General features: G+C 50.6%; 1 protein-coding gene across 1 annotated transcript in view; it reads left to right on the top strand.

Moving 5' to 3' along the window:
* The first annotated feature begins 1,977 nt into the window (after positions 1-1,977).
* The window catches only part of LOC128350629 (cytochrome P450 2J5-like), an 87,901-nt gene continuing 63,629 nt past the window's right edge, over positions 1,978-26,249 (top strand). The window contains exon 1 of the mRNA XM_053309019.1: positions 1,978-2,148. Coding sequence (XP_053164994.1) covers positions 1,978-2,148 — 171 coding nt within the window. The remainder of the gene's footprint in view (positions 2,149-26,249) is intronic.

The raw sequence follows: 26,249 nt of genomic DNA, 5'->3' as shown, positions 1-26,249 counted from the left end.
GGCAACACATGTGTAGACTCCCGACCGGTAGGCTGCAGCCAGCCTTCTGGGATTGGGGGTCCCTCCAGGATACCCCATGCACTCACATGGGGCATCATGGGACTTCCAGGGGCCACACAGCGCCTAATCCCCACAGCCCCCACCAGCTCCATGATGGAGCCAGCAGCTGTGTGGGTGGCCGATCCGGCTAAGCCCGCCTTCCCCACAGAATCCTGTCAGGCTCTTCGCACATGCTGTGTGAAGCACCTTCATGAATAGATGGCAAGTTGTTTTTCAGAATATATGTGGCCCATAAGTAGTTTATATGCTTGCCTTTGATATTCAACTCAATGAATTTGTGACCCATGAGTAGACCACACGGTGGACCGGGTCTCAGGATCAGTGAGACCCGGTTTAGGGCGCTGAGCAGGCAGGGAGCCCTGGGCGGCCGGATCAGCTGCCCATACAATGGCTGGCTCCGAGACGGAGCCGGCGGGGGCTCGGGGGCCACACGGCCCCGTATGCCCTGCGTGAGTGTGCAGGGCATACTGGGGAGACCCCCGAGCCGGGAGGCTGCTTTTAAGCCTTCCGGCCAGGGGTCTACTCGTGAGTAGCCACGGCGCAGAGCTGTGCCGCGGCTACTCACGAGCAGATAGCCTGGGTTTGTGGAGCACTCACTCTGTAAACCCAGGCTAAGGGGTGGGCTACAGGAGCGGGTTAGCCGCTCCAGAACCACCGGGCCCAGTGGTTCTGACAACCAACAGAAATCGGGCTAGCCTCTGCTAGCCCGATTTTTGTTGGTCGTGTGAATAGCCCCGGTGATTGCCTGCCTGGTGCATAGAATGTGGATGTCACACAGCATCTAGATAGGGTGTTAAGCAGTGCTAGGGAGGAGTCAGCTGTCGTAGTGCACATTGGCAACAATTGCTGGGAAATGCAGGCGGGAGGTCCTGGAAGCCAAATTTAGGCTCTTGGGTAGCATATGGAAATCCAGGACCCCCACAGTAGTATTCTCTGAAGGACATGCAAGGAGAGTGAGACAAATGGAATTGAGGGGTCTCAATGCATGAATGAGACGGTGATGCCGGGAGAAGGTGTATAGATTTGTTAGCCACTGAGGAACATTTTGTGGCAAGGAAAGTCTGTACAAAAGTGACATGCTGCATTTGAAACAAGATGTAACCAGACTGCTGGCACTTAAAATCGAAAAGGTCACAGAGCAGATTTTAAAACGACACCTGGGTGATTGCCGACAGGAGCTTGACAGTATCTAGTTTAGCAAATGCCATCCCTTAAGTTGCGAGGGTATAAATGCTTCAGAAAAACAGAAGGGGACAGTGTAGGACCTGCTAAAGAGCAGACAGATGGATGTGTTATCCCTCTATAAAATTATGCATGGAGTAGAGAGAATGCACAGAGAGAAATTTTTCTCCCCAACACTAGAACCAGGGCTCATCCCATGAAACTGAAGGCTAGGAAATTTAGGACCAACAAAGGAAGTTCTTTTTCACACATCACATAATTAATCTATAGAATTCTCTGCCATGGGGTGTGATGATGGCCAGTAGCTTGGATGGTTTTAAAGGGGGCTTAGATAAATTCATGGAGGAGAAGTCTATCAAGTTGCGTCAAAATACCAGTTGCAGGGCAGCAACAGCAAGAAAGAAAGCATGCCCTCACCCCTCAGAGGCACCTGGTGGAGCACTGTGTGAAACAGGATGCTAGGCTAGATAGGCCTTGGTGTAATTCAGCAGGGCTGTCCTTATTTTTTAAATAGTATTATGTTCCTGTTAATCCCTTGATGCGTAATTAGTTTAATGACTACTGCATACGTTCTACCTTAAAATATGACTGGAGGGTGGCACTCCTAGACTAATGAGAATGATGTCAGAACCGTTTTTTATTTCTTTGTCTTCCATAACTGCAAGCACAAAGCCATTATAAAAGAACACTCAGACATACTAGAAGGACACAGACAACAAAAGAGAAGGCAGGAGAATGTTGGGGCTGTGGACATTTCAGATTCCTCTGCTAGTGGGTCTCCTGATTCTGCATTACTTGAAGCAGCTCTGGTCACATAGACACTACCCTCCCGGACCTTTTGAACTTCCTTTCATTGGAAACATGTGGCGGTTTGCAGCTCAGCTTCCCCAAAATGTTTTAATGGAGGTAACTTTTTCTAAATAATTGATCACCTTAATAAGATTATTTTTGAAGATAATTGTGAACTGTTGTCCTCCAATGGTAACAGCGAATCAAAAATATTGATAATTTTGCAATTATTATGTATTCTATCATGACTAAAGTTATACATGCAATTCTCAGTTCAGTAATATTTTAAATTTTCTCATGATTCCACTTAATATGCAAATAATCCTTTCCTTCATTGTTATGTCACATACGATGATAATGACTTTTGTTATACAATGCAAATTGACTACTTCTGTGTCTAGGTAAATTTACCTTGCCCATGAATGTAAATGACATCTATTGACTTCCTGAAATGAATTAAGGGGATTCAGCTGGGACACATATGAATGGGGATCAAAACCAGCCCTTTCAGCCCTGATGTTGACACAGACCTGCTTCTCTGGGAGTAGGCAGGGCACTTGTGAATGAGCACCTCTTTTATCTGGAGTTGGCAGAGGCCGCATTAGCACATAACATGAAACTGCAGTTAAACAGGGCAGAGGTTGGAACTTCGTTATGTCTGAATGCGTTAAACCATGGTTTTTAGGCAAAACCGACCTGTGGTTTGCCTTGCAAAACTCCAAGTTAAACTTTCAGTGAGGCTATTCACACGACTGTAGAAAATCGGGCTAGCCTCTGCTAGCCTGATTTTCTACAACTGTGAGAACCACTGGGCTCGGCTGCGAGCCTGGTGGTTCTTAAGCAGGTCACCTGCTTAAGTAACCCTATGCTTAAACTGGGTTTGCAGAGCGAGTGCTCCACAAACCTGGTTTAAGCAATCATGAGTTGCCACAGCACAGCTCCGCACTGCAGCAACTCATGAGGAGACCCCTGGAAGGGAGGCAAAAAGACGCCTCCCGGCTCCGGGTGTCTCTCCAGCATGCCCAGTGTGCTTCCACAGGGCATGCTGGAGCTTCCGGGGGCAAATCGTCCCCTGCTCCCCCCAGCACCCGCCAGCTCCGTAACAGAGCCAGCAGTTGTGTGGGTGGCTGCTTTAGCCACCCAGAGCAGACTGTCTGCTCGTGTGTGGGGAGTGCAGGCTAAGCCCGCTCTCCCTGCTCACCCTCCCCAGGCAGGTCTTTGTGATCATGAGACCTGCCTCAGTTTGTAGTAGGTTTCACTGCTCCAAACTGAGTTTTGGTGGTGGCAGTGCTACCTCTGAACATAGACAGAGGTGTGGTGCTTTTGGAACCTGAATAATAAAGAGGGTGACCTAGACCTGCCTGGGAACATAGGAAGCTGCCATATACTGAGTCAGACAATTGATCTATCTAGCTCAGTATTGTCTACAAGACTGGCAGCAGCTTCTCCAAGTTTGCAGGTAGGACTCTCTCTCAACTTTATCTTGGGAAAGCCAGGAACATGGGAACTTCTGCTCTTCCCAGAACAGTTCCATCCTCTGAGGGGAATATCTTATAGTGCTCACATGTGGTCTCTTATTCAAATGCAATCTTGGCGGACCCTGCTTAGCTAAGGAGACAAGTCATGCTTGCTACCACAAGACCAGTTCTCCTCCCAGAATGTGGTAGCTCTATGCACGTGGTGCCTCTCGAAAACACTGCATCCCCTACCATCCTTGTTTCTCTTCCTGACTCTGCCTTGCAACAATGATGCCATGGCCTCGCATACAGAGTATTTAAAGGGAGACTACCCTTTTGGATTTTGCCAGCTTTCTAGTGCTTCCAAGGGGAACTGGGTGTCCCCTATGAATACAGGAGAGAAAGATGTGGATGGGGACAAGTGGGGAGGCAGTCCTACCCGCTACTGCACAGGTCACACCATTTAAGTCAAGTCTGGTCCTTTCTTTCATGGACCAGGCCATGCAGAGGCCAATCATGCAGGCATGCGGGCTCCAAAATGGGTGCTGGGCCATCAGGATAAGGCCAAAACCCAGCCGAACTGGCCAGAGGGGGGCATAAGTTAGTGGTGAGTCCGAACCGGTCCGGCGGCCATTCTAAGGTGGTTCTCTTGGTGGTTTGGGTCCGGGTGGGGGGTATGACTTTAAGGGCGGGAGGGATTGCTTACCCCTCCCGCCTCTTCGGCCCCCTCCAGCGCCCGTATTTAACTTAAAAGCGGGGCGCTGGAAACCAGCCGCCCCACCGCCGCTACCGCCGCCCCCCCCGAGCAGATTAGCAATTAAGGGTGCCCCTGCCGTCGCCCGCCCGCCCGCCAGCCAGCCAGCCAGCCAGCCAGCCAGCCCTCCCTCCCAGCTGCCCGCCTGCCCGCCTGCCCACCCGCCCGCCCGAGTGTGTCCTTACCTAATGCTTTAAGTAAACGAGAGGAGCTACCGAACGGAGCTCCTCTCGTTAGCAAGGCCTCCAGAAGACTGAAGGCGCTTTGCGCGCGCGCGCATGTGCACGCCGCAAAGGACGCCGGAGGCCCGGTCTACCCGCCGGGAAAAGGCCGGGTAGACCGGGCCTCCGATCGCCGGAGGCCCGGTCTACCCGCCGGGAAAGGGCAGGGTAGACCGGGCCTCTGGCGATCGGAGGCCTGGTCTACCCGGCCTTTTCCCGGTGGGTAGACCGGGCCTCCGGCGTCCTTTGCAGCGCGCGCAAAGTGCCTTCAGTCTTCTGGAGGCCTTGCTAACGAGAGGAGCTCCGTTCGGTAGCTCCTCTCGTTTACTTAAAGCATTAGGTAAGGACACACTCGGGCGGGCGGGCGGGCAGCTGGGAGGGAGGGCTGGCTGGCTGGCTGGCTGGCTGGCGGGCGGGCGGGCGACGGCAGGGGCACCCTTAATTGCTAATCTGCTCGGGGGGGGCGGCGGTAGTGGCGGCGGGGGCGGCTGGTTTCCAGCGCCCCGCTTTTAAGTTAAATACGGGTGCTGGAGGGGGCCGAAGAGGCGGGAGGGGTAAGCAAGCCCTCCCGCCCTAAAAGAAAGGGCCCCCCGTCGGTGCTGGTCCGGACTGGGCCGGACCGTGCACATCCCTAGCATAAGTAAAGCCGACAGGGGGAGGGGGAACCTGCGTGGACACCCCACCCCCATACACATCACCTCCAGCAACTCCCCAGAAGGGAGTAAGTTTTTAAAAACCAATTTTTTTTACACTGCAAAATCTTCGCAAACCACCCCCCCCCCAAACCGAATGTTGTGGGGTTTTGATGGGATGCTGGACCGAACTGGCCTGATTGGGTTTGAGTCCGGTCCAGACTTGAACTGAACTGAGCCAGACAGTTCCATGCACATCCCTATCCCCTTTCTCTCTCATCTTCCACACAGGTGGAGTTTGTGTTGAAGGATCAGAACAGTTTGTGGTGAAGGATCAAGGTGTAATTTTAATCAAAATTTCAGAGAAAAACGTCTCTTATTTTTTTTCCTTACAAGTGCTCCATGTTAAGTGGGGTGATTTGTATGAATAATAAGCTGTAAAACCATTGGGGCTTGTATTATTTTTCCTTACAAATGCACTATTTTCAAGTTTGTTTGTGAATTATCAAGAAGGCTGTGAATCCATGGAGGAGCCTCTGCTGTTTTTCTTTTAAACAAGTGTATTCATGTATTTTAGATCTGTGGGCCAGTGGAGGTGAAGCCTTACAGCCCCTGAAATGTTTCTACTAATGTATATCTGCACAGAAAGTCTTGTACATCTTTACAAATTCAGTTGCTTAAATATTGGATCCTTTAGAGCCATAATGGGGGGAGGGGAAAATATGTGTGATGGGAGTATGTTAAGTTGTGTGTTGAAATGTTTCTGCTAATGCATATTTGCATGAATATATTTGTTTTTATATTCTTAATTTCTTGTGAGTTTAACCCACATGTTAAAAATACTGTGAGACGAGTCTGCTTTTAAATTTTTTATTGGTTTTTACAATATCTTAACAATCCTGTTACATCTAATTAAGTAAATGTAGACTTCCCGCTCATCAATCTGCATGATTCATTAACTATACAAGTCAACCATTGCTATGTAATTCAAAACATATATCCTACACATTGCGAACTCGATTTTGCTCTACCCAACCTGCTATTATTACTAAATTTCAAACCCTGCTGAAAGGTCCATATTAGAAAAATAGTTCTAAGTATAGTAAGAATGGTTTCCAATCTTCTTTAAAAGATTCCAAGTTTTATCCCTTATCAGTACTGTAAGTTTTGCCATCTCAGCATATTCCAAAATTTTTATCAACCAATCTTCTTTTGAGGGCATTTCATTGTCCTTCCATTTCTGCGCATATACTATTCTGGCCGCCGTGGTTGCATACATAAAAAATGTTAAGTTTCTTCTGGAAAACTCTCCTTGCATTATTTCCAGCAGGAAGGATTCTGGCCACTTAGGAAACGTCATTTAAAAAATTTTCTTCAACTCGTATATCATATCCCAAAAGGCCTTTGCCTTCCCGCAAGACCACCACATATGAAAAAAAGTTCCTTCACAATGTCTCCATTTCCAACATTTTTTGGAACATTTTTATAAACTAATGCTAATTTTTTGGGTGCCATGTACCACCTATACATCATCTTATAATAATTTTCTTTTAAAGTATAACATGCAGTGAACTTTAAATCCATTTTCCATAATTTTTCCCAAGCTGCCATATCTATATTTTGACCCACATCTTGAGCCCATTTTATCATAGTCGTTTTAACCACTTCATCTCTTGTCTCCTCCAAAAGCAACAACTTATACATCTTAGAAACTAATTTTTCATCATTTTCACACAGCACCTTCTCGAATCTCGACATTTGATCCTCAAATCCAACTTTAAGATCCTTCTTATACATTTCTTTTAGCTGATGGTACTGAAACCAGTTACTAACCAAATTTTGTACTTCAATTAGGTTTTTTAATTTGTAGCCCTTTTCTTGGAAACATAACAAATCCCCATAGGTACCCCATTCAGATTGCATAGTTATCTCTTTACATCCTAAAGCTTCAATCGGGGATACCCATAATGAAGTTTTAGATTTCAACCATTTTTTATATTTTACCCACACTCTCATTAGACTCCTTGTGCCCAGACCTTGAGCCCCAAAAAGACACGGACACATATTTATTTTGGGTAAAGGCCCACGACTTTATTTAAATGAAATAAAATAAAGCGGACTGGCAAACCAATAGGTGATCAATCACCCTAAATTAACAGTGAGGGTCTGCTAAGGTTGGGTTAGGATTTCCGCATCCTTTTCCCAAACCTGTAAGGGCGACACACCTTGGCTCAGGCAAGAAGCAGGTACAACCTACCTTCCGCCTTCAAGGCCAACCCCCTCACCTGAGGGGGCCTGAATACTTCTAGGTCTTCGCCAGTCCTGGACCGCGCAGCCCAAGGGCCAGTGAATTCCTGAAGCTGCTGTCATGGTGAATCAATCTCCCTGGGCTGCACAAACCACAAGGGAGCGATTGACCAATCGACCTGATAATTATTCAAAGGTGCTCACCAAAGCTTATTCCTGAAATTACCCCCAACCCTCACTGTTCCTGCCACACAGGGAGGTTAGCCTAGCTTGACCTCCCTGCCCCATACCCATCCAAGAGTTCAACAAGCCTATTCCTGATATTGAGAATATAAAGATCACAACCTTCTTCAGAAAGGTGCACCCCATCGGAGCGATAAAGCTGCGGGAAATGGGAGGATAGCCCGGGCTGGCGCAGCACTGACCCGCCAGCCGCCACCACCAGCTTACCAATGGCAGCAGATGCCTTACGGCGTGCCCTTTCAATGCCCCTAATGTTCTGGACCCCGCACCACGCCCACCGCTGTAACCAATCGGCCCAAATAATGTAGACATCAGGCAACCAACCCTTCAAAACCTGCAAATCCGAAGAGGCCTATTGAACTAAGGAAATGCCAGTCTGCTTACCCAAATCATTTTCGCCCAGATGGATGACGAGAACATCCGGCCTGGGCATCCTACCTAAATAATCCCAAATTGCTGGGAGCAACTGACTCCACAGCATACCCCGCATGCCTTTCCAATACACAGATGCCCGTTCCGCGAGACCCAACTGGGTGCCCCAATGGGAGGTGCTGGCCTTCTTGAACGCCCAGAAGACCAAATGAATGGCCGCAAAGGAGTATACGCACAGGAGCCGCTGCTCCACCAGCACCTGCCGGGAGAAGAAACAGGTAAACCAATTAGTGCTGTAGCACGTGCTAACGCACATTGCGCCGCATCACCAAGGATTTCCAACGCCCACTCCACATTATAGTCTCCTCCTGCAACCCCAGCCGACTGGTGGTGGTTGCCGCCCTGATCCGAAAGGAATGGAGCTTGAATCCAGAGACGGGCACCCCGGCAGAAACAAGGGCCTTACGCAGGATGGTCAGAAACTGGAATTGTGTAAGTGGGTCCCCGGCCTGATGAACAAAAAACAGCCCCCCCCTTTGGGGGCCCAAGTCCACGTAGTGCCGCAAAGCCGCCACGGGACAGACCGGCAACAAGCGAACCTCCTGCCCCTTCCCCTTCTGATCCGTCTTTGACCTGCGCAGGAGCAAACGCGCTTCCCCCTCCAAGAGAGACAGATCGGAGAACTGCAGGCATCTGTCGCGAGGAGAGCGGCCGCTCCTAGGCAACAGCTCCCCAGGCCGAAAAGCCCCAAAGAAAGCCACGAAGACGGCCGCCCGAAAAAGGGTGACTTCTCACGAAGACCTGCAACACATAGGTAATCTGTCAAGTAACAATTGAATTACCTCTAATGTGAGTGCGCGCCTGACATCCCCAGCCTGTGGGACCTCCCTGGCCCATCCTTCCAGCATCCGCTTCACCCTAGGATCGCCTGAGCAATCTGCCACCCTGCGCGCTTGGGCAGCAAAGGACAGAGCCGCCACATAGCCAGTCAAGGTGGACACCGCACACCCTTCCCCCCACAACCGAACTAGAAACTGCAACAGGTGGTCACTTGGCACGGGCCAAGCCTCCTCCAACCCTTTGCCCCTCCGGAAGCAAGATAAGGCGGCTATTTTGGAAAAATAGCTCGCCCGAGTGCTGGGCGCCAGCGAAGCCACTGTGGCCCACTGAGCCTCTACCTGCCAAGTTGCCACAACGCAACAGGCATCGGTTCCGGGTGAAGTGCTGCCTCGGGCGCTAAATCCCTAAACCTGTCCACCTGGAAGCGAGACAGAGCATCAGCAATGTTGTTTTGCAGCCTGGGAACATGACGCGCCATGAACATAATGTTCTCCCGTAGGCACTGCAACACAAAAGTGCACAGCAAACCCATCACCCGCGGGAGGCGAGAGGTCTGAGAGTTAACGACCTGGACCACTGCCTGGTTGTCACACCAAAAGCGGACCATGGAATTAGCAAACTCCACGGCCCAACGGTGCACCGCCACAACGATGGGAAAGAACTCCAGGAAAGTTAAGTCCTGGTCATCCCCTCAGACACCCATCGAGCAGGCCAGTGGGCGGCACACCAACGACCCCGAAAGTATACCCCAAACCCAATGCCACTGACGGCGTCAGAATTAACCTGGAGCTCGGCTTCCAGAAGCTGAACGCTCCTCCAAAAGGACACGCCATTAAATTCCCACAGGAACGCTTCCCACATGGCCATATAAGCCCTGACCCCCTCAGAGATCCTCACCCTATGGTGAGGGGCCCGCAAGCTGGACATAATGTCACAGAGGCATCGCAGGAACACCTGGCTGGGCGCCACCGCCCTGCAGGCAAAATTAAGGTGGCCAGCAACCACCTGGAGCTCCTGAAGCGAAGCCTTGCAGGCCCACCCAAGGGACCTAACCAAGTCTAATAGAACTTCCAGCTTCCCCAAGGGAAGCCGGGAACGGCCGGCCAGGGTATTCAGTTCAATGCCCAAAAAGGCGAGCCGGGTCACAGGCCCCTCTATCTTTGCATAAATTCCAATTATCACCATTTTGATTCTGGAAACTAGGATTCCCAAAGCTAGCACCCTACCTTCTTCATCTTTAAAAATCACCTTAGGTTCAAATTGTTGTTTCACATAAAACACTACCCCTCTTTTTTTTTTCTTGTCAGAGGAAACGAATTCTTGTCCCAAGGCCTTATTAACCAAATATTTTCTATCTTGTTTTCTAATATGTGTCTCTTGTAAGCATACAATGTCCAAGCTTTGTTTTTTAAGAAAAGGAAAAACTTTTAGCCTTTTGGTTTTGCTATTTAATCCATTCACGTTCCATGAAGCTATTTTATAATCCATCTTGGCTAGTTAGAGTTATGTGTTGAAGGCACTGGGTGCTCAGAGGTTTTTGTTTTTTGTTTTATTTCCACCAAAATTCTTGCGCTTTGAGGAGCTCTGTGAATCTATTCCTCTTGTTAAAAAAGGAGACCCCTTCAGGTACTTCCCATCTAAAACGTATTCCATTGGCATTTAAAGCATCTGTTAAAAATTTGTAATCCTTACGTTTCCTTAAAATCCTGGATGGTATTTCTTTCAGAACGTTTATCTGTTGAGCTTCAATGGTAAGGGCTTTGGCAAAATGTGCTTGTAGTATCTGCTCTGTAATTGATTTGGAGTTGAATTGAACCATGCAATCCCTAAATAATTTGTTTCTTGTGGCATATTCAGAATTCACATGGAAAACTACCTCTATCTGCTGTTCCATGTCTTCACTTGAAATTCCCAAAAGTAGTGCGGGTTCCTCCCTAAGCACTTTTAAAATATCTTGACCAGTTTTTTCTGGGATTCCTCTAAACCTCAGGAAACGCTCTTTTTGCCTCGGTTCCAACAAAGCCATCTGATCTAATAATTTTTCCCTATCATCTCTTAGTAATCCCACATCTTGCTCCAGGCTTTCCACCCTTGTTTTAAATTCTTTGTTGTCTTCTGCCAATTTTTTCACTGTCTCCTCAATATTTGATGTTCTCTTATTGTTTTTATATCCTGACTTACTTGTTGGAGGGTGCCAGTATTAGCTTCTAGTAACTGTTTCATAGCAACTAGTGTCTCATTTAACTCTGAAGACATTTTCCCTTCACCCAGGCCTGGGATTGGAACAGAAAGTCTCCTAGTTTGTGTTTGGGTCTGTGTTTGGCTCTGCTGCTTTGCCCTTTGCATTATTTACAACTCCTCCAGCAACACAGCTCTTACAGAAAGATTCAGCCCCCTTGTTGTCCAAGAAAGTAGAGGCCTGCAATAATTTTCCAAATAAACTCAGTTCCAGATCGCAAGCTTTCTATCTTATCACCGCCAGTTAAATTTTTCCCACCATTCAATAATCCGCCTTCTTGCTCTAATTGGTCCACTTCATGATAGATAGGGATGTGCATAAAACCAGTTCTCCCGGTTCGGTTCGGGTCCGGACCGGGTCCGGACCGGACCGGGGAGGTTCGGTTCTGGTTTTGCCGGACCACCCCCCCGGTCCGGTTCGGTTTCGAACCGGTTCGGATCTGAACCGAACCGGTTCGGATCAGAAAAAGTGGCTGGTTTTGAAGGGGACATTGTGTTCTACCTGCCACCCAAATTTCAAGTCGATTGGACCTTCCTCTGATTTTTTACAATTTTTTTTTAAAATTAATTCTTGCCCATAACTCACAATGTGGAGCCCTTAGGGGCAAAAAAGCTGGGGTGGGTGGTAGCCACCCATGGGTGTCCTCCACCCCAAAAATCCCAAGGCAATTGGTTGCTCCTAGTATTATTGGTGAATTTCTGAAGAAAATTTTTTTTCCATTGCCTAGAATGGGGGTTTGGGGCTGCCCCAGACCCGCCTCTGTGGGGTGGCAGCACCCCCAAAGTGGGTCCGGGGCCATGGCAAAAATGCCCTCAGTCCCTCCCTGCAATCCACGTAGAGATAGGAGTGATGGTTCTGTTGTTTTTCTGAGGTGTTCTGAGTGTAGATTCTATGATAGCTAATGAGATTTCCAATGAGACACCATGAATCCACTCTCATTTGCTATCACAGAATCCACACTCACTCAGAACACCTCAGAAAAACAACAGAACCATCACTCCTATCTCTACGGGGATTGCTGGGAGGGACTGAGGGCATTTTTGCCATGGCCCCGGACCCACTTTGGGGGTGCTGCCTCCCCACAGAGGCGGGTCTGGGGCAGCCCCGAACCCCCATTCTAGCCAATGGGAAAAAAAATTTTCTTCAGAAATTCACCAATAATACTAGGAGCAACCCAACAATTGCCACCCCATCTTTTTGGCCCCTCTCTCTGGGCGCCCTAACACGTAACACCTAGTCAGTCCATCTTAATGCCTACCTACTACCACCACTCCTATCCAAGCAAGTAAGAGGAGGACACTCAGAGAGACAACACCCACTCTCTGATCTAACAAAAAGGCCACTGCTGTGCTGCCTGCCAGCACAGCAGCAGCAGCGGAGCAGCACACTAAGCACAAGAGCAGCACACACAGAGAAGAAGCAGGAGGCGGAGCAGCAGAGCAGCAGACCTGCCGCTCTGCATGATGGGTGACGTGATGCCCAAAGAAACCACCGCCTCACTCAGTGCCTGCCACTGACTAGGCCCGACAGACAGAAGCCAGCCAACCTGCTCTGCTCTGCTCTGATGCTCCCCATGGATGATGCACACACACCCTACATCTGCATCCCAATGACCAGACCAGACCAGACCAAGTGCGCAGAGTCAGCACAGGCCAGCAGCCACCAGCCCAGAAACAACAACAGCTACTACTGCTACCACCACAACCAGTGTTGCCGCTACAATAACATTCCCAGTCCAGTCACGCGCGCCACAGCCTGAGCCTAGCACACAGCCAACAGCTGCTGCCAGCCAGTGCCTGGCAAGCCCAGCCAACATGAGGAGGAGAGAGCTAACAAGTAGACGGCGCACGCACATCACCAACCCATCACGACGGCGCAACTGCAAGGGGAGAGGGCACAATTACAGGCAGGAGGAGGAGGAGGAGGCAAGGCAATCCTAGCACAGATTTGAAAGTTTAAAATCCACCAGGACATCTTCTAGAATCTAGACTTCTGTTTTTTCTACCACCAGCTGTAGTGTCTAGTTAGTCAGTGTGCTGTGCAGCTGAGCTGAGCTGAGCTGCATGTGAGGAAGGGTGATTGTAGGTAGTTCTTTAGTTTCAGCAGACTGAGCATTGAGCATGGGCAGTGGCCTTGGGAAGCAACACAATTACACGACACTCACCTGCTGCTGCTGGTTCTAGAAGTTGCCTCTTCTCGTCTTCACCTCTTCGTGTGTGTGTGTGTGTGTGCAGTGAGTGCATGCCTTTTGCCTTGCTGGAAAGAAATGCTTCTCTGGTCCACCACCACATATCTGCTCAAGGACACAGAGGCCCAAGGCAGAGGTGGTGGTGGCACCAGTGTGAGTGCATGTGTGCTGGTGGTGTTTGCCACCACAGGTGTTTTGTGTGTGTATGTGTGCGCTGCTAGCTAGGAGGGGGGAGGGAGGCAGGGAGGGAGGCAGGGAGGCAGGGGGGAGGAAAGGGGAGGGGGAGAGGGATGTAGAGGGGATTGAAGGGGGGAGGGTCCGGCTCAGAGTTGGTCAGCCACATATTTGTGCACACACGTGCTCACGTGTGTGCTTCGGTGGGAGAGACCAGACTCTCATCATCTGCCAGACCGGGGTTGGGGGCAGGTGAGGCGGTGGTGGGCTGGAAGGGAGGGAGGATGGAAGGTGGTGAAGAGGAAGGGGAGAGGATGAGAGGGGAAGGATGGAGGGAGGCATGGGGGGGAGGAAAAAAAACAAGTAGACAGACACACACCACACTACACACAGAAAGCATCCACACACAGAGACAGTGCTAGGCATCCATTCACACAGACAGACAGACAGACAGACACACAACAGGAAGAGACAGACTGAGCCTGCACCACACACACACACACACACAGACCCAATTCCCCCCCTGCACAGTTATCAATCAATATGTTGTGTTGGCTGCCAGTTCATTGCTATTCTGATGGTTTTGGGTTTTTTGCCATCAGCCAACATCAACAGTGACCACAATCAAGATGAACATAAGATGATAATAATTCATTCGTTTCATTTCAAAAAATCACCCAATCATTTTCTCCATGTAAACCAAGCCCCCCACACATGATTTCTGGTGACATTTTCAATAAAATCAATTCATTTGGCATTCATCATTTTGTTCTCCCTTTGTCACCTTTTTTTCTTTCTTTTGCATAATTTTGAGGCTTGATTTTGACATGGGGTTTTTAAAGAAAAAATTATTTACATGTTTATTTACTAGTATTTACATATCTACACTGCATTTTTGAACGTATACCCGCCACTGCCGCTAAGTCTAGTACTCCGTGGGCTGTGCTACTTTGGGGGGGTCTGCCGTGCCCACGCCAGGTCCCCAAATGCTGACAGATGGATAGATAAAGGGCCTGTGCTGGTCAGCATTGGGTTTCTTTTTAGGTGGGCGTGGGCATTGTAAACATCTGGCCAGTCGCAGCACTACAACTACTACTACAACTGCATCTCTGTGTGGGCACACTACACGCTGCGACTGGCTGGCACGGCTCAGCATCTGTCACGTCAGCTCAGCTAGAGGTGGAAGGGGGGAGGGTAGGGATAAGCAGAGGTCGAGCCAGGCAGGTGACCAACCATGGGGCAACCCACGGTAATCACTTGCCCGTCTCAAACTGCAGCTTGGGGTAGCCCAACAGGGGGAGGTTCACCTTAAGGAAGACCAGCTGCTCCACCACACCAGGGTCCAAGCGGGAGCGAGAGGGTGTCACCACGTCCCCGGCACGTGAAAACACCCGCTCGCTCTGGACACTGGTTGGGGGGCAGGAGAGGAGGCGCACAGCCACCACCGCCAGGTCCGGCCAGACTTGGCGGCGGCTCGCCCAGAACTGTGCGCAGTCCACGCCGTATCCCTCCACAGGCTCCTCCAAGTACTGCGCAACGCATTGCTCAGCACTGGAGGGGGGCCTGGCAGGTCGAGCCTCCCGCATACCAGGCATGGCGCCATAGCAGAACTGCTGAAACCACTGGGCGGATCTCGAGTCGGTAGCAAATGGCTGCTGCGATGGCGCCGCCTGGGATGCCGCGCTGCTGGACTGGGAAGAGGGAGGGGAAGGGGAAGCTGACGCCGGCTGGCCGCCCATGCTGCTGCTGGGTGCGGGTTGGGCCGCGAGGGCTGCCCCCGCACCACTACCAACACCCTGGTCTCTGCGGGCCCTAGCGGCCTCCTCCTCCCTAACCTTCTCGACCAGGATGCCCTTCCACCTGGGCAAGTCATCGGCACTCACGGCATTGCCCTTGAGGGCTGGGTGACAGAGACAAGCGAGGACATACTCCTCCCTGTCTCCCAGCACATCAACGAGCCGCTTGTCAACCCCAGACCTCAGCCTCCCAGCCAGAGCACGACCCTCTGGCGTGGTCAGAGAGATATGGAGTCCACCCATCAGCTTCTCTAGACCAACAGCTGTGGGCAGCGCCTGGCTCAAGGGAGTGGTGTCGCCACACAAGCCCTTCGTGGCAAGCTGGAAGGGCTCGAGTGCCGACACAGCCTCGGACATCTGCTTCCACTCTGCGTTCGAGAAGTCGCAGACATCCAAGGACTCGTCCCTCGCCAGGGAGACAAGGGCTCTCTCCTGCTCCAACAGGCGCTGGAACAGGAGGAAGGTGGAGTTCCACCGCGTCTCCACATCCGTAGGGATGAGATGGCGAGGAAGGCCAAGGTCATCCTGCTTCTGGCGAAGCAGTCTCCTGGACTTCTCGCTGCGGTGGAAGTGGGCGGCCAGCTTGCGGGACTTATCCACAAGCGTGGCCGTGGCAGCAACAGCAGCTGCGATGGGGCGGGCCCCCTTCTCCTGGGACGCCTTCAGCTCCTTAAGGCCAAGGGCGTCCCTGACGGTCAGATGGAGCGTGTGTGCCATACACCGTATGTTCACACAGTCCATGACTGTCTCGACAGCGGCGGTAACGTTGGCTCCATTGTCGGTGACAATGAAGCCGCGGGAGAGGTGTGGACACCCGCCAATCCACTCCTCTATCTGGCGGTCGAGTACGGCCGCCACCTCCTCCGCGGTGTGCCTCGTGTCCATCGTCTCCACGTGCAGGACGGCCCACCTGTGCCGTAGTGCAGCGGGAGCCGCGCCGGACCCGGAAGCATCGCCCGCGGAGGTCCCCTCACTCTCCGGTCCCCACCAGTGGGCAGTGAGGGCCAGGAAAGAAGCGTGCATCCCACTGACACTGGTCCAGAGGTCAGTCGTGAAATGCACGCTTGTCCCGGCCGGAGCTGCACGCAGCTCGGCCGACACGAGCTCCCTGCACCGGCGGTACAGGGAGGGGACCACGTTCCGGCTGAACGTCGTCCTTGAGGGGATGACGTATTCGGGAGCCAGGTATTGGAGAATACGGCGGAAGCCGTTGTTCTCGACCACCTGAAACGGCTGGTCATCGGTGGAAATCATCTCCCCTATGAGGCGGGTGAGGTGATGATGGTCCACGCGAACAATACGCTGGCTGCCCGAGGACTGCGTCCACCGCTGGACGGGCAGTGTAGCCTGCCTGCTGGCTGGCACACTGCCGCTGCCCGCCCTAGTGGCAGATGCACAAGGCGCACTAGCGCTGCCAGCCTGTCCCCTGAGACCTGGGTGGTGACGCTCTAGGTGTCTCCACATAGGCGTCGTACCCAGGTGCGCAGGGTCCCTTCCACGGCTGACAAGCATCCTGCAGTGGACACAGCGGGCGTGGAATGGGGCATCTTGAGGGACCTCAAAATGCACCCATGCACCACTGCCCTTGGCCTCCTGCACCCTGGGCGCCGTCCTAGGCCGTTTCTCGCAGGGTGGCTGCAGTCCTAGGGGGGGGGAGGCCGCCGCTGCCTGCCCACTGCTGCCACCCAACCCGCCCCTTCCGCCCTCCACAGCGGAGGAAGGGCCCGGCTCAACTGGCATCGGAGAGGCAGGCCTCTCCTCCACCACCTCGCCAGACCGCTCCCCACCAGAGTGTCGGGCTTCACGAGGGGGGGCCCCACTGAGCGGCGAAAGGATAGGGGGAAGGGGCCCCAGAGGGAGGGAGAACCTGGCTGCATCGCTGCCAGCCGCACGGTCCTCACCGCCCTCTACCTGCTCTTCCAACTCCACAGTCTCCTCCACCTCAACAACTGGCGGTAGCTCAGCAGCACCTGGTGCCGCCGGCGAGGAGGGACCCGCCACAGCCCTAACAGTGCCTCTGCCTCTGCCGCGATTGGCGGCAGCAGGCGTGGGGAACTGAATCCTGCGCACCAAAGATGGGGCCGGAGCAAAGAATTCTCCAATGGGGAGAACTGGGGTGTCCTCAGGCTCCCCGCGTCCTCTCCCTCCCCGTGCCGCAGGCGCACCCCGCACCTGGCCTCTCCCACCTCTGCCTGCCAGCCTTGAGCGAGCCCTGCCCGCCACACGGCGCTCAGACATGCTGCTAGGTCAGAAGGAGGGAGACTTTAGGAGGAAGGCCAGACAGGGTCAGAAAAATAATTTGGAGGGGCTTAGGGGCCAAAAAAAAGGCAGCTGATTTGGAGGCGGCGGGGGGGGGGGGGAGTTTGTTTTCAAAAAAGGAAGCCAATTGGGGGGAAAGGAAGACTTTTTGATATGGGGGGGAAGCCAATCGAAGTGAGGGGGAGGGTGTCCTTTTTGAATTTGGGAGTCAACCACCAAGCCAATTGGGGAGATGGGTCTGGGAGGGTTTTTTTTTAGAAAAATAGGGGGTTAAAGGGTGGAACCCCGGTGTGGGAGGGTGGCACGGGCAGTTGGGTGGAGTAGTTGTGGTGTGGGTGGCAAGTTTTTAGCTTTTTTGGGGGGGGAGAGTGGATGGGGGGAGGGCACAGCACCTACTGGGGGTGGGGGAGGGATGCAGTCAATGCTTGGGAACCTGCAGATCAAAGGAGGAAACCCTTATTTAGTGAACTGGAACACAAAGTGTGGGTTCTGGGGGGTGGTTCTCAAGTAATGCTCCTGTGGGGGGAGCATCAAACTCAATGCAGCCTATTTAGTGACTCTAAATTGCACACAACCAAAACCAGAACCCAGTCACACCAACACAGAGGTTGAACCCACCCACTCTGTGACTCTGCCTGCCCAATGCCATGGCAAGCAAGCAGCAGCAAACACTTGATGGCAGCCTCATGGATTGAACATCATGATCATCATCATACGTGTGTATTGGCCCAGCATGTAGTGGCAGCATCAGAGCCCAGCCAGGACCCCACTCAGACTGCCCCAGAGGCAAGGAAGCACTCTGGCATGGCATGGGCCCAGCATGTAGTGGCAGCATCAGAGCCCAGCCAGGACCCCACTCAGACTGCCCCAGAGGCAAGGAAGCACTCTGGCATGGCATGGGCCCAGCATGTAGTGGCAGCATCGCATCAGAACCCTGGACCCCACTCAGACTGCCCCAGAGGCAAGGAAGCACTCTGGAAGGCACCTGTTCAAAAACCACCTGCAAGTCGCATGCAATGCAACGCAACACACAGCAGCAATTTCTTTACTGGGCATGGGCATGAAGACACAAGTTTTACAACAGTACATCTCCTCTCCAAGGTTCCCTCCCTCCTCCCCACACCCAAATGCATTTCAGAATAGGGGTGTCCCTATTTAAAACCGCCAGCTAGGGAGAGAAAGGGGCAACAAAAGGTGCACAATCGCACACGCACTAACCCCTCTTCTTCCGGTCCTTCTCCTGCCGCTCACTGCTGGTCACGGATTCGCCGCCGCCAGCCAGCCACCCTGGGCTGAGACACAGCAGGGCGGCCGCACGAGGCACACAGGCAACCGGGGTAGTTCAACAACGATGGAGGGGCAGAAGTGAGGAGACAACACTATTTGTGTCGCTCAACTCACCCCCAAGCAGAGACAAAATCAACCAAAAAACTATAAAAAGAAAAAAAAAACCGATGGCAGCCGCCAGGTGGGTAGGCTACTGTGTGCGGCTGCAGCTGTGGGAGAGGAGGTGGAAAGTGAAGGGGAGCAGAGAGAGAAAAGACTAAGAGAGAGAGAAAAGAGAGGGGGGGGCAGGGACAAAGAGAAAGAGAGGAGAGAGAGAGAAAAGAAAGAGAGAGAGAGGAGAAAGAGAGATGATAGAGAGAAAGAGGAGAGAGGAGAAGCGCAGCGCAGCAGGGAGGGGGGATTCAGGTGTGTGGGGAGGACACAGCAGTAGCAGCGGTCCAAAGAGGTGGGGGGAGCAGAGAGGGTGTGTGTGGTTGGGGGCTAGTGTGTGGCAGGGGGCCTGGGGTAAGTGGAGAGAGTCGGGGGCAAGGAGAAAAAGAGGTGGGGTGGGGGGAGCAGAGAGGGTGTGTGTGGTTGGGGGCTAGTGTGTGGCAGGGGGCCTGGGGTAAGTGGAGAGAGTAGGGGGCAAGGAGAAAAAGAGGTGGGGTGGGGGGAGCAGAGAGGGTGTGTGTGGTTGGGGCTAGTGTGTGGTAGGGGGCCTGGGGTAAGTGGAGAGAGTCAGGGGCAAGGAGGAAAAGAGGTGGGGTGGGGGGAGCAGAGAGGGTGTGTGTGGTTGGGGCTAGTGTGTGGCAGGGGGCCTGGGGTAAGTGGAGAGAGTCGGGGGCAAGGAGAAAAAGAGGTGGGGTGGGGGGAGCAGAGAGGGTGTGTGTGGTTGGGGCTAGTGTGTGGCAGGGGGCCTGGGGTAAGTGGAGAGAGTCAGGGGCAAGGAGGAAAAGAGGTGGGGTGGGGGGAGCAGAGAGGGTGTGTGTGGTTGGGGCTAGTGTGTGGCAGGGGGCCTGGGGTAAGTGGAGAGAGTCGGGGGCAAGGAGAAAAAGAGGTGGGGTGGGGGGAGCAGAGAGGGTGTGTGTGGTTGGGGCTAGTGTGTGGCAGGGGGCCTGGGGTAAGTGGAGAGAGTCAGGGGCAAGGAGGAAAAGAGGTGGGGTGGGGGGAGCAGAGAGGGTGTGTGTGGTTGGGGCTAGTGTGTGGCAGGGGGCCTGGGGTAAGTGGAGAGAGTCAGGGGCAAGGAGAAAAAGAGGTGGGGTGGGGGGAGCAGAGAGGGTGTGTGTGGTTGGGGGCTAGTGTGTGGCAGGGGGCCTGGGGTGAGTGGAGAGAGTCAGGGGCAAGGAGAAAAAGAGGTGGGGTGGGGGGAGCAGAGAGGGTGTGTGTGGTTGGGGGCTAGTGTGTGGCAGAGGGGTGTTGGGGGGAAGGGGAGGGGGCAACAACAAACAGCAAAGGAGAAACTGGAACAACTCGGGCAGCAGCAGCAGCGATTAGGCTGGATGGGGTGGTTGGGGGAGGAGCTGGGCCTGGGCTAGGGTCTGGGAGGAGGGAGGGTGGGGGGGCAGGCAGGGGGGGGAGGAGGAGGAGGAGGGTAGCAAAATATATAAAGCAATATATATCAAGAGAACACAAGCCAGAAGTTTAAAAAAAAAATGAAAAGAAAGACTATAACCAGCAGAAAAAACTTGGGGGTGGGGGTGTGGGGAGGGGGAACCAAACACAGACTCTGAGGGGGGGCCACTAAGTGAACAGAGACAATGAAACCACAATTGCTGCAAATTAATAATAGCAAATGAATAAGTGGAACCAAGCAAAGAAAACTGGACTCTGTTTGGCAGCAGCAAACTTGGGAGAAGGCTGGATGGGGTGGGGTTGGGGTGGGGTGTGGTTGGACTTGGAGGGGCAAGTTTGGAGCAGGGAACCAAAACTGATTATATGGGACAACAAGAAACAACAACAGAATCCTCTGGGGGTGGGGGGGAGGGATTCAGGGAACCAACTCGCAGGGCAGCAGCAGTCAGCAGAAACAAACAAAATGGTACAATTTAAGCAAAACCAGCAAGCAATATATAAATGAAACCAATGGAATGCAATGTGAAAATCAAAAAGTTGGACAAAAACAAGGCAGGACAAAGAGCAATAATTAATGGAAGAAGATTTAAAGCAATGAGGATGCAGTGGGTGGGAGTGGGGGAGGGGGAGGGTAGGCCCAAAGGATGAGAAGGGAAAGGGGGGGGAGGGGGGGAGAAAAGCAGACAGACAAGGAACAGGGAAAATTGGGGGAAATTAAGAAGAAAGTAAAGTGAAGTAACACACAGTATACAGACAAGAGACAGACAGAGAGAGGAGACACACAGAGAGTCACAAAGGGCAGGTGGACAAAGGATTAGACAGAGCACACACAGAAAGACACAGGACACAGTCAGGACTCACAGAGACACCAGAGCAGCCAGCAAAGGGCAAGCAGGTCTCAGAGATGATCCCACAACTGCAGCCAAGAGAAGTTTCCAGAGAAGAGGCTTGGGTTTATATAGGTTTGAAATTCCCTCCTTTGGGAGCCCCCACCTTTGCACTCCCCCCACGGCCAACAGGGTGCCAGCTCTCAACAGTGCAACAGCCAAGCAGCCTACCAGACCAAAGGACTCATTCTGGCCAATCAAGGATCAATAGCGCAGCCAATACAATGCCTGGAAATAGCATCACAAAATGGATGCAAGGAGGAGCAAAAGTTTCGGGAAGGAGACACAAAATGGAGGACACACTTGGAACTTTAAAGAGACACTCCAGAGACTCAATTTCATTCCCGAACCGGTTCGGGAAACCCGAGCCGGTTCAGTACCGAACCGGCTCGAATTCGGTCCGGCTCGGTCCCCGGAAGGGCCCGATTCGGTCCGGGATCGAGCCGCCGGATCCGGACCGGTTCGGATGAACCGGTCCGGATCCGAACCGAACCGCACATCCCTAATGATAGACATATTCAACAGCAAACAGCAAATCACTTGTTCGTTGAGTTAAACTCTCTCAGAAGGTACTGGGGGGAAAATAATGCCAACTGCTTTGCTTTTTAAAGTTTTAGAACTTTTAGGCATCAGTTCAATTTTTAAATTCCAGCATTTAGTACACAGATTGAATATCCATCCTTAATTTATAGTTGGCAGACTTACAACAGCTTCACAGCATCGGCTTGAGATCTGTCCAGTCTTTGCAGCAAAAGCAGGTAGAATTCCAGCAATTTATGACTAATCACGCTGAGAGGTGAGCTTCTTGAACTTCAACCATTAATTATAATCCAAACCAAAAGAAATTGGACACCAGACCGGCTTCTGTCCATTGGATTTCCGATAAAGGAGTGTAGCTTGATGAATCCCAGCCCCCACTGCTCGACTTAAATCAAATCTGTACTTTCCAGCACAGCCTTGAGATAAAGACCAGGCTCCAGGGGGATACAATGGTCAATCTTGATCCAACCCTTTAATCCAGGGTGGTGGTGGGGGGGGTTGTGAAGACTCAAACCCCCCCCCCCAAATAGCTTGTTTTCGGTCTCCCCTGTTGGGAAGCATGCAGCCTCGTTGGCAGTCCATCCGGAAGTGTGTGAGACGAGTTTCATGATCAGTGAGACTCACCGGAATGGGGTTTGCGGGGAGAGTGGCCTTAGCTAGCTCTCCCCACAGACGATCACTACTGCAGCCCTGGGAAGCCGGATTGGCCGCCCACATGACTGCCAGCTCTGTCACGGAGCAGGCGGGGGCTGCGGGGATCAGGGGCCACGCAGCCCCTGCAAGTTCCAGGATTCATAGAATGAACTTCTCTTTAATGGGAAGAATTTCAGTTGTGAAGATGAATGTTTTACCAAAAATGTTGTTTCTTTTTCAGACTATTCCTATAATTAATACGTTAACCTGTTTCAAGCAATGGCAAAAGGATAAGGTTTGGCAAGGGAAAAGACCAAGAATTAAATTTAAAAATTTAATAGACACTAAAGAAAAAGGTGGTCTTACCCTGCCTGATTTAAGGTTGTATTTTGATGCTGTTTGTTTGATGTGGTTAAAAGAATGGATAACATTAAGAAATCCCAGAATACTTGATCTGGAAGGATTTGATAGAAGGTCTGGCTGTCATTCATATCTGTGGTATGAAAAAAGCAAAATACATAAAGATTTTTTGAACCACTATGTGAGAAGGAGTTTAATGAGGGTGTGGCTAAAAAATAAACACTGGTTGGAACCTAAACTCCGCTATGGGTATCCCCGATTGAAGCTTTAGCACGTAAAGAGACAAATATGCAATCTGAATGGGGTACCTGTAGGGATTTGTTATGTTTTCAAGAGAAGGGCTGCAAATTAAAAAACCTAAACGAAGTACAAAATCTGGTTAGTAACTGGTTTCAGTACCATCAGCTAAAAGAAATGTATAAGAAGGATCTTAAAGTTGGATTTGAGGATCAAATGTCGAGATTTGAGAAGGAGTTGTGTGAAAATGATGAAAGATTAGTCTCTAAGATGTATAAGTTGTTGCTTTTGGAGGAGACAATAGATGATGTGGACTATGATAAAATGGGCTCAAGATGTGGGTCATAATATATATGGCTGCTTGGGGAAAATTATGGAAAACTGATTTAAAGCTCACTGCATGTTATACTTTAAAAGAAAATTATTATAAGATGATGTATAGGTGGTATTTGACACTGAAAAAATTAGCATTAATGTATAAAAATGTTTCAAACAAATGTTGGAAATGTGGACAATATGAAGGAACTTTTTTTCATATGTGGTGATCATGCAGGAAGGCAAAGGCATTTTGGGATATGATATATAATGAGTTGAAGAAAAAAATTTAAATGACATTTCCTAAGAGGCCAGAATCCTTCCTGCTGGAAATAACTCAAGGAGAGTTCTCCAGAAGAAATTTAACATTTTTTATGTATGCAACCACGGCGGCTAGAATAGTATATGCGCAGAAATGGAAGGACAATGAAATGCCCTCAAAAGAAGATTGGTTGATAAAATCTTTGGAATGTGCTGAGATGGCAAAACTTACAGCACTTATAAGAGATGAAAATTTGGAATGTTTCAAAGATCGGGAACCATTTTTTACTTTACTTAAAGAACTATTTTTCTAATATGGACCTTTCAGCAGGATTTGAAATATAGTAATAACAGCAGGTTGGGTTGGGTAAAATTGAGTAGCAATGTGGAGTATGTATGTTTTGAATTATTATAGCAACGTTTTATATGAATAGTATAGTTAACGTGGACTGCGCAGACAGGTAAGAGGGAAGTCAATATTTACTTAATCAAATAAATGAATGTTGTTGATTGTTAAGCTATTGTAAAAGCCAATAAAATTTTAAAATGCGAAAGTTCCAGGATTCCCTATGTGAGTGTGCGGGGCATGCTGGAGAGACCTGGAGCCCGGGAGGCTGCTTCCAGTCTCCCGGCCGGGGGTCTCCTCATGTGTTGCCATGGCACAGACCTGCAGGGTGGAAATACACAATAAAAACACCGGGATTAGCGAAGTATTCGCTCCGCTAACTTCGTTTAAGGGGAGGGGTATTTCAGTGGGTTGCCCGCTTTGGGGAAACTGGGCTTGTCTGCGAGCCCGGTGGTTCCCACAATCTGTGGAAAGCGGGCTAAGGGAGCTTAGCCCGCTTTTCACTGATCATGAGAATACCCTCTTAATGTGTCAGAGAGAGAGAGAGAGAGAGAGAGAGAGAGAGAGAGAGAGATATGATGCTTAATTTGTCAGCAGGGGTGGGGGGGCTCTAAAGGTCTTTAGGCCAGGAGAAGGAAAGGAAGGCAGTGAGGTGCCCATTTAAAAATCTCATCTCTGGGCCAACTCCAACCTTCGTACGCCCCTGCCTGGAGGACATGATCCATGTGCATGCCCCGCAGGAGGTGATGTCGGGGTTCATGCAGAAGGGGTTCCCAGGCATCATTGGATGTATAGACCCAATGGATTTGAACCTAACTGGCCTGACCACTTCAATGCACATCCCTAGTCTCATACAAATTTGAAGGTGGTCAGTAGGGAGCTGTCAAGAGACAGCTCCCATCTCTGGGGAACCCATCTCTGGGGAACAGACAATCAGGGGAAATGGGAAGCAACACTGAGACAGGAGCTAAGAACCATCCAGCTCCTCCGCTGCTCACAGAGCAGGCACAAGAGTGGTGCTTCTTTGATTGATGGAATGAAAGAACGTTCTCTTTCGTGAGTGCCTCCCAAGAGGTGACCTGGCCATCAACCAAAGATATGACACTACTGTTCCTGCTCTCAGGTTTGTGAGCAATGGAGGAGCTGGTTGATTGCCATCCGCTGTCTCCCTATCCACCTGTCGCACTTCAGAGATTCTGGATTAGCTCTTCAGGATTGCTTTATGTTCCTGCTAATGTCTCTTGCTGAATTCTGGATTAATGTGCAAGCTGAGAATTACACGAGGAAGCTAAGAAAATACTGATGTCCTTTGCAATATCCTACTTGTGTGAATCATTTCAACAGCTGCTGCTATGAAGAGCAAATACAGATAAAAAAAACTTGGATTATTTTAGATAAGCATTAGACAGGCATTCTCAAACAGAAAGCCAAGGTTTGAAAAGCTAAGCAGAAGCAAGAAAGATTAGGGGTGTGTGTTTTGTTTTGGATACAAAATGTTTTGCCCAAAACAGGCCATTTCTACTGTTTTGTAGCCGAAACAAAACACACAATGCTCAAAACAGAATGGCTGAATTTTATTGTCAGTGTTGTTGCTGTTATAGATATCGTTGCAGAATATAGCCTGTTCCCAGCAAAGCTGCTTTTTGTAATTGGCTGATGGTGATTTCTGTGGCCCCTATGGTGTTGAGGTGCTCTTCAAGGTCTTTTGGAACTGCACCCAGGGCGCCAGTTACCACTGGGATTATTTTGGTCTTTTTCTGCCACAGCCTTTCAGTTTCAATTTGTAGATCTTTGTATTTTGTCATTTTTTCTATTTCTTTTTCTTCTATTCTTCTATCCCCTGGGATTGCTATGTCGATTATTTTAACTTGTTTTTCTTTCTTCTCGACTACAGTTATATCTGGTGTATTGTGTGGCAGATGTTTGTCTGTTTGTAGTCGGAAGTCCCATAATATTTTTGCATCTTCATTTTCTTCAACTTTTTCCATTTTATGCTCCCACCAATTTTTGGCTACAGGTAGCTTGTATTTTTTGCTGATGTTCCAGTGTATCATCCCTGCTACCTTGTCATGCCTTTGTTTGTAGTCAGTCTGTGTGATCTTTTTACAACAGCTGATTAGGTGGTCCATCTGCTTCTTTACAAAGGCGACACTTGCTGTTTGTTGTTGACTTTTCTACTTTTGCTCTTATTGCATTTGTTCTTAGTGCCTGTTCCTGTGCAGCCAGTATTAAACCCTCTGTTTCTTTCTTCAAGTTGCCATTCTTAAGCCATTGCCAGGTCTTGGTGATGTCTGATTTTTCCACTTATATTGTGCAAATATTGACCAAGCTGCATAGTCAATATTTGCACAATATACGTGGGAAATCACCAAGACCTGG

The sequence above is a fragment of the Hemicordylus capensis genome, chromosome 3 (assembly GCF_027244095.1).
Source record: "Hemicordylus capensis ecotype Gifberg chromosome 3, rHemCap1.1.pri, whole genome shotgun sequence".
NCBI lineage: Eukaryota > Metazoa > Chordata > Lepidosauria > Squamata > Cordylidae > Hemicordylus > Hemicordylus capensis.
Note: the sequence above shows the minus strand (reverse complement) of the source record. Positions and strands in the feature narration are given on the sequence as shown.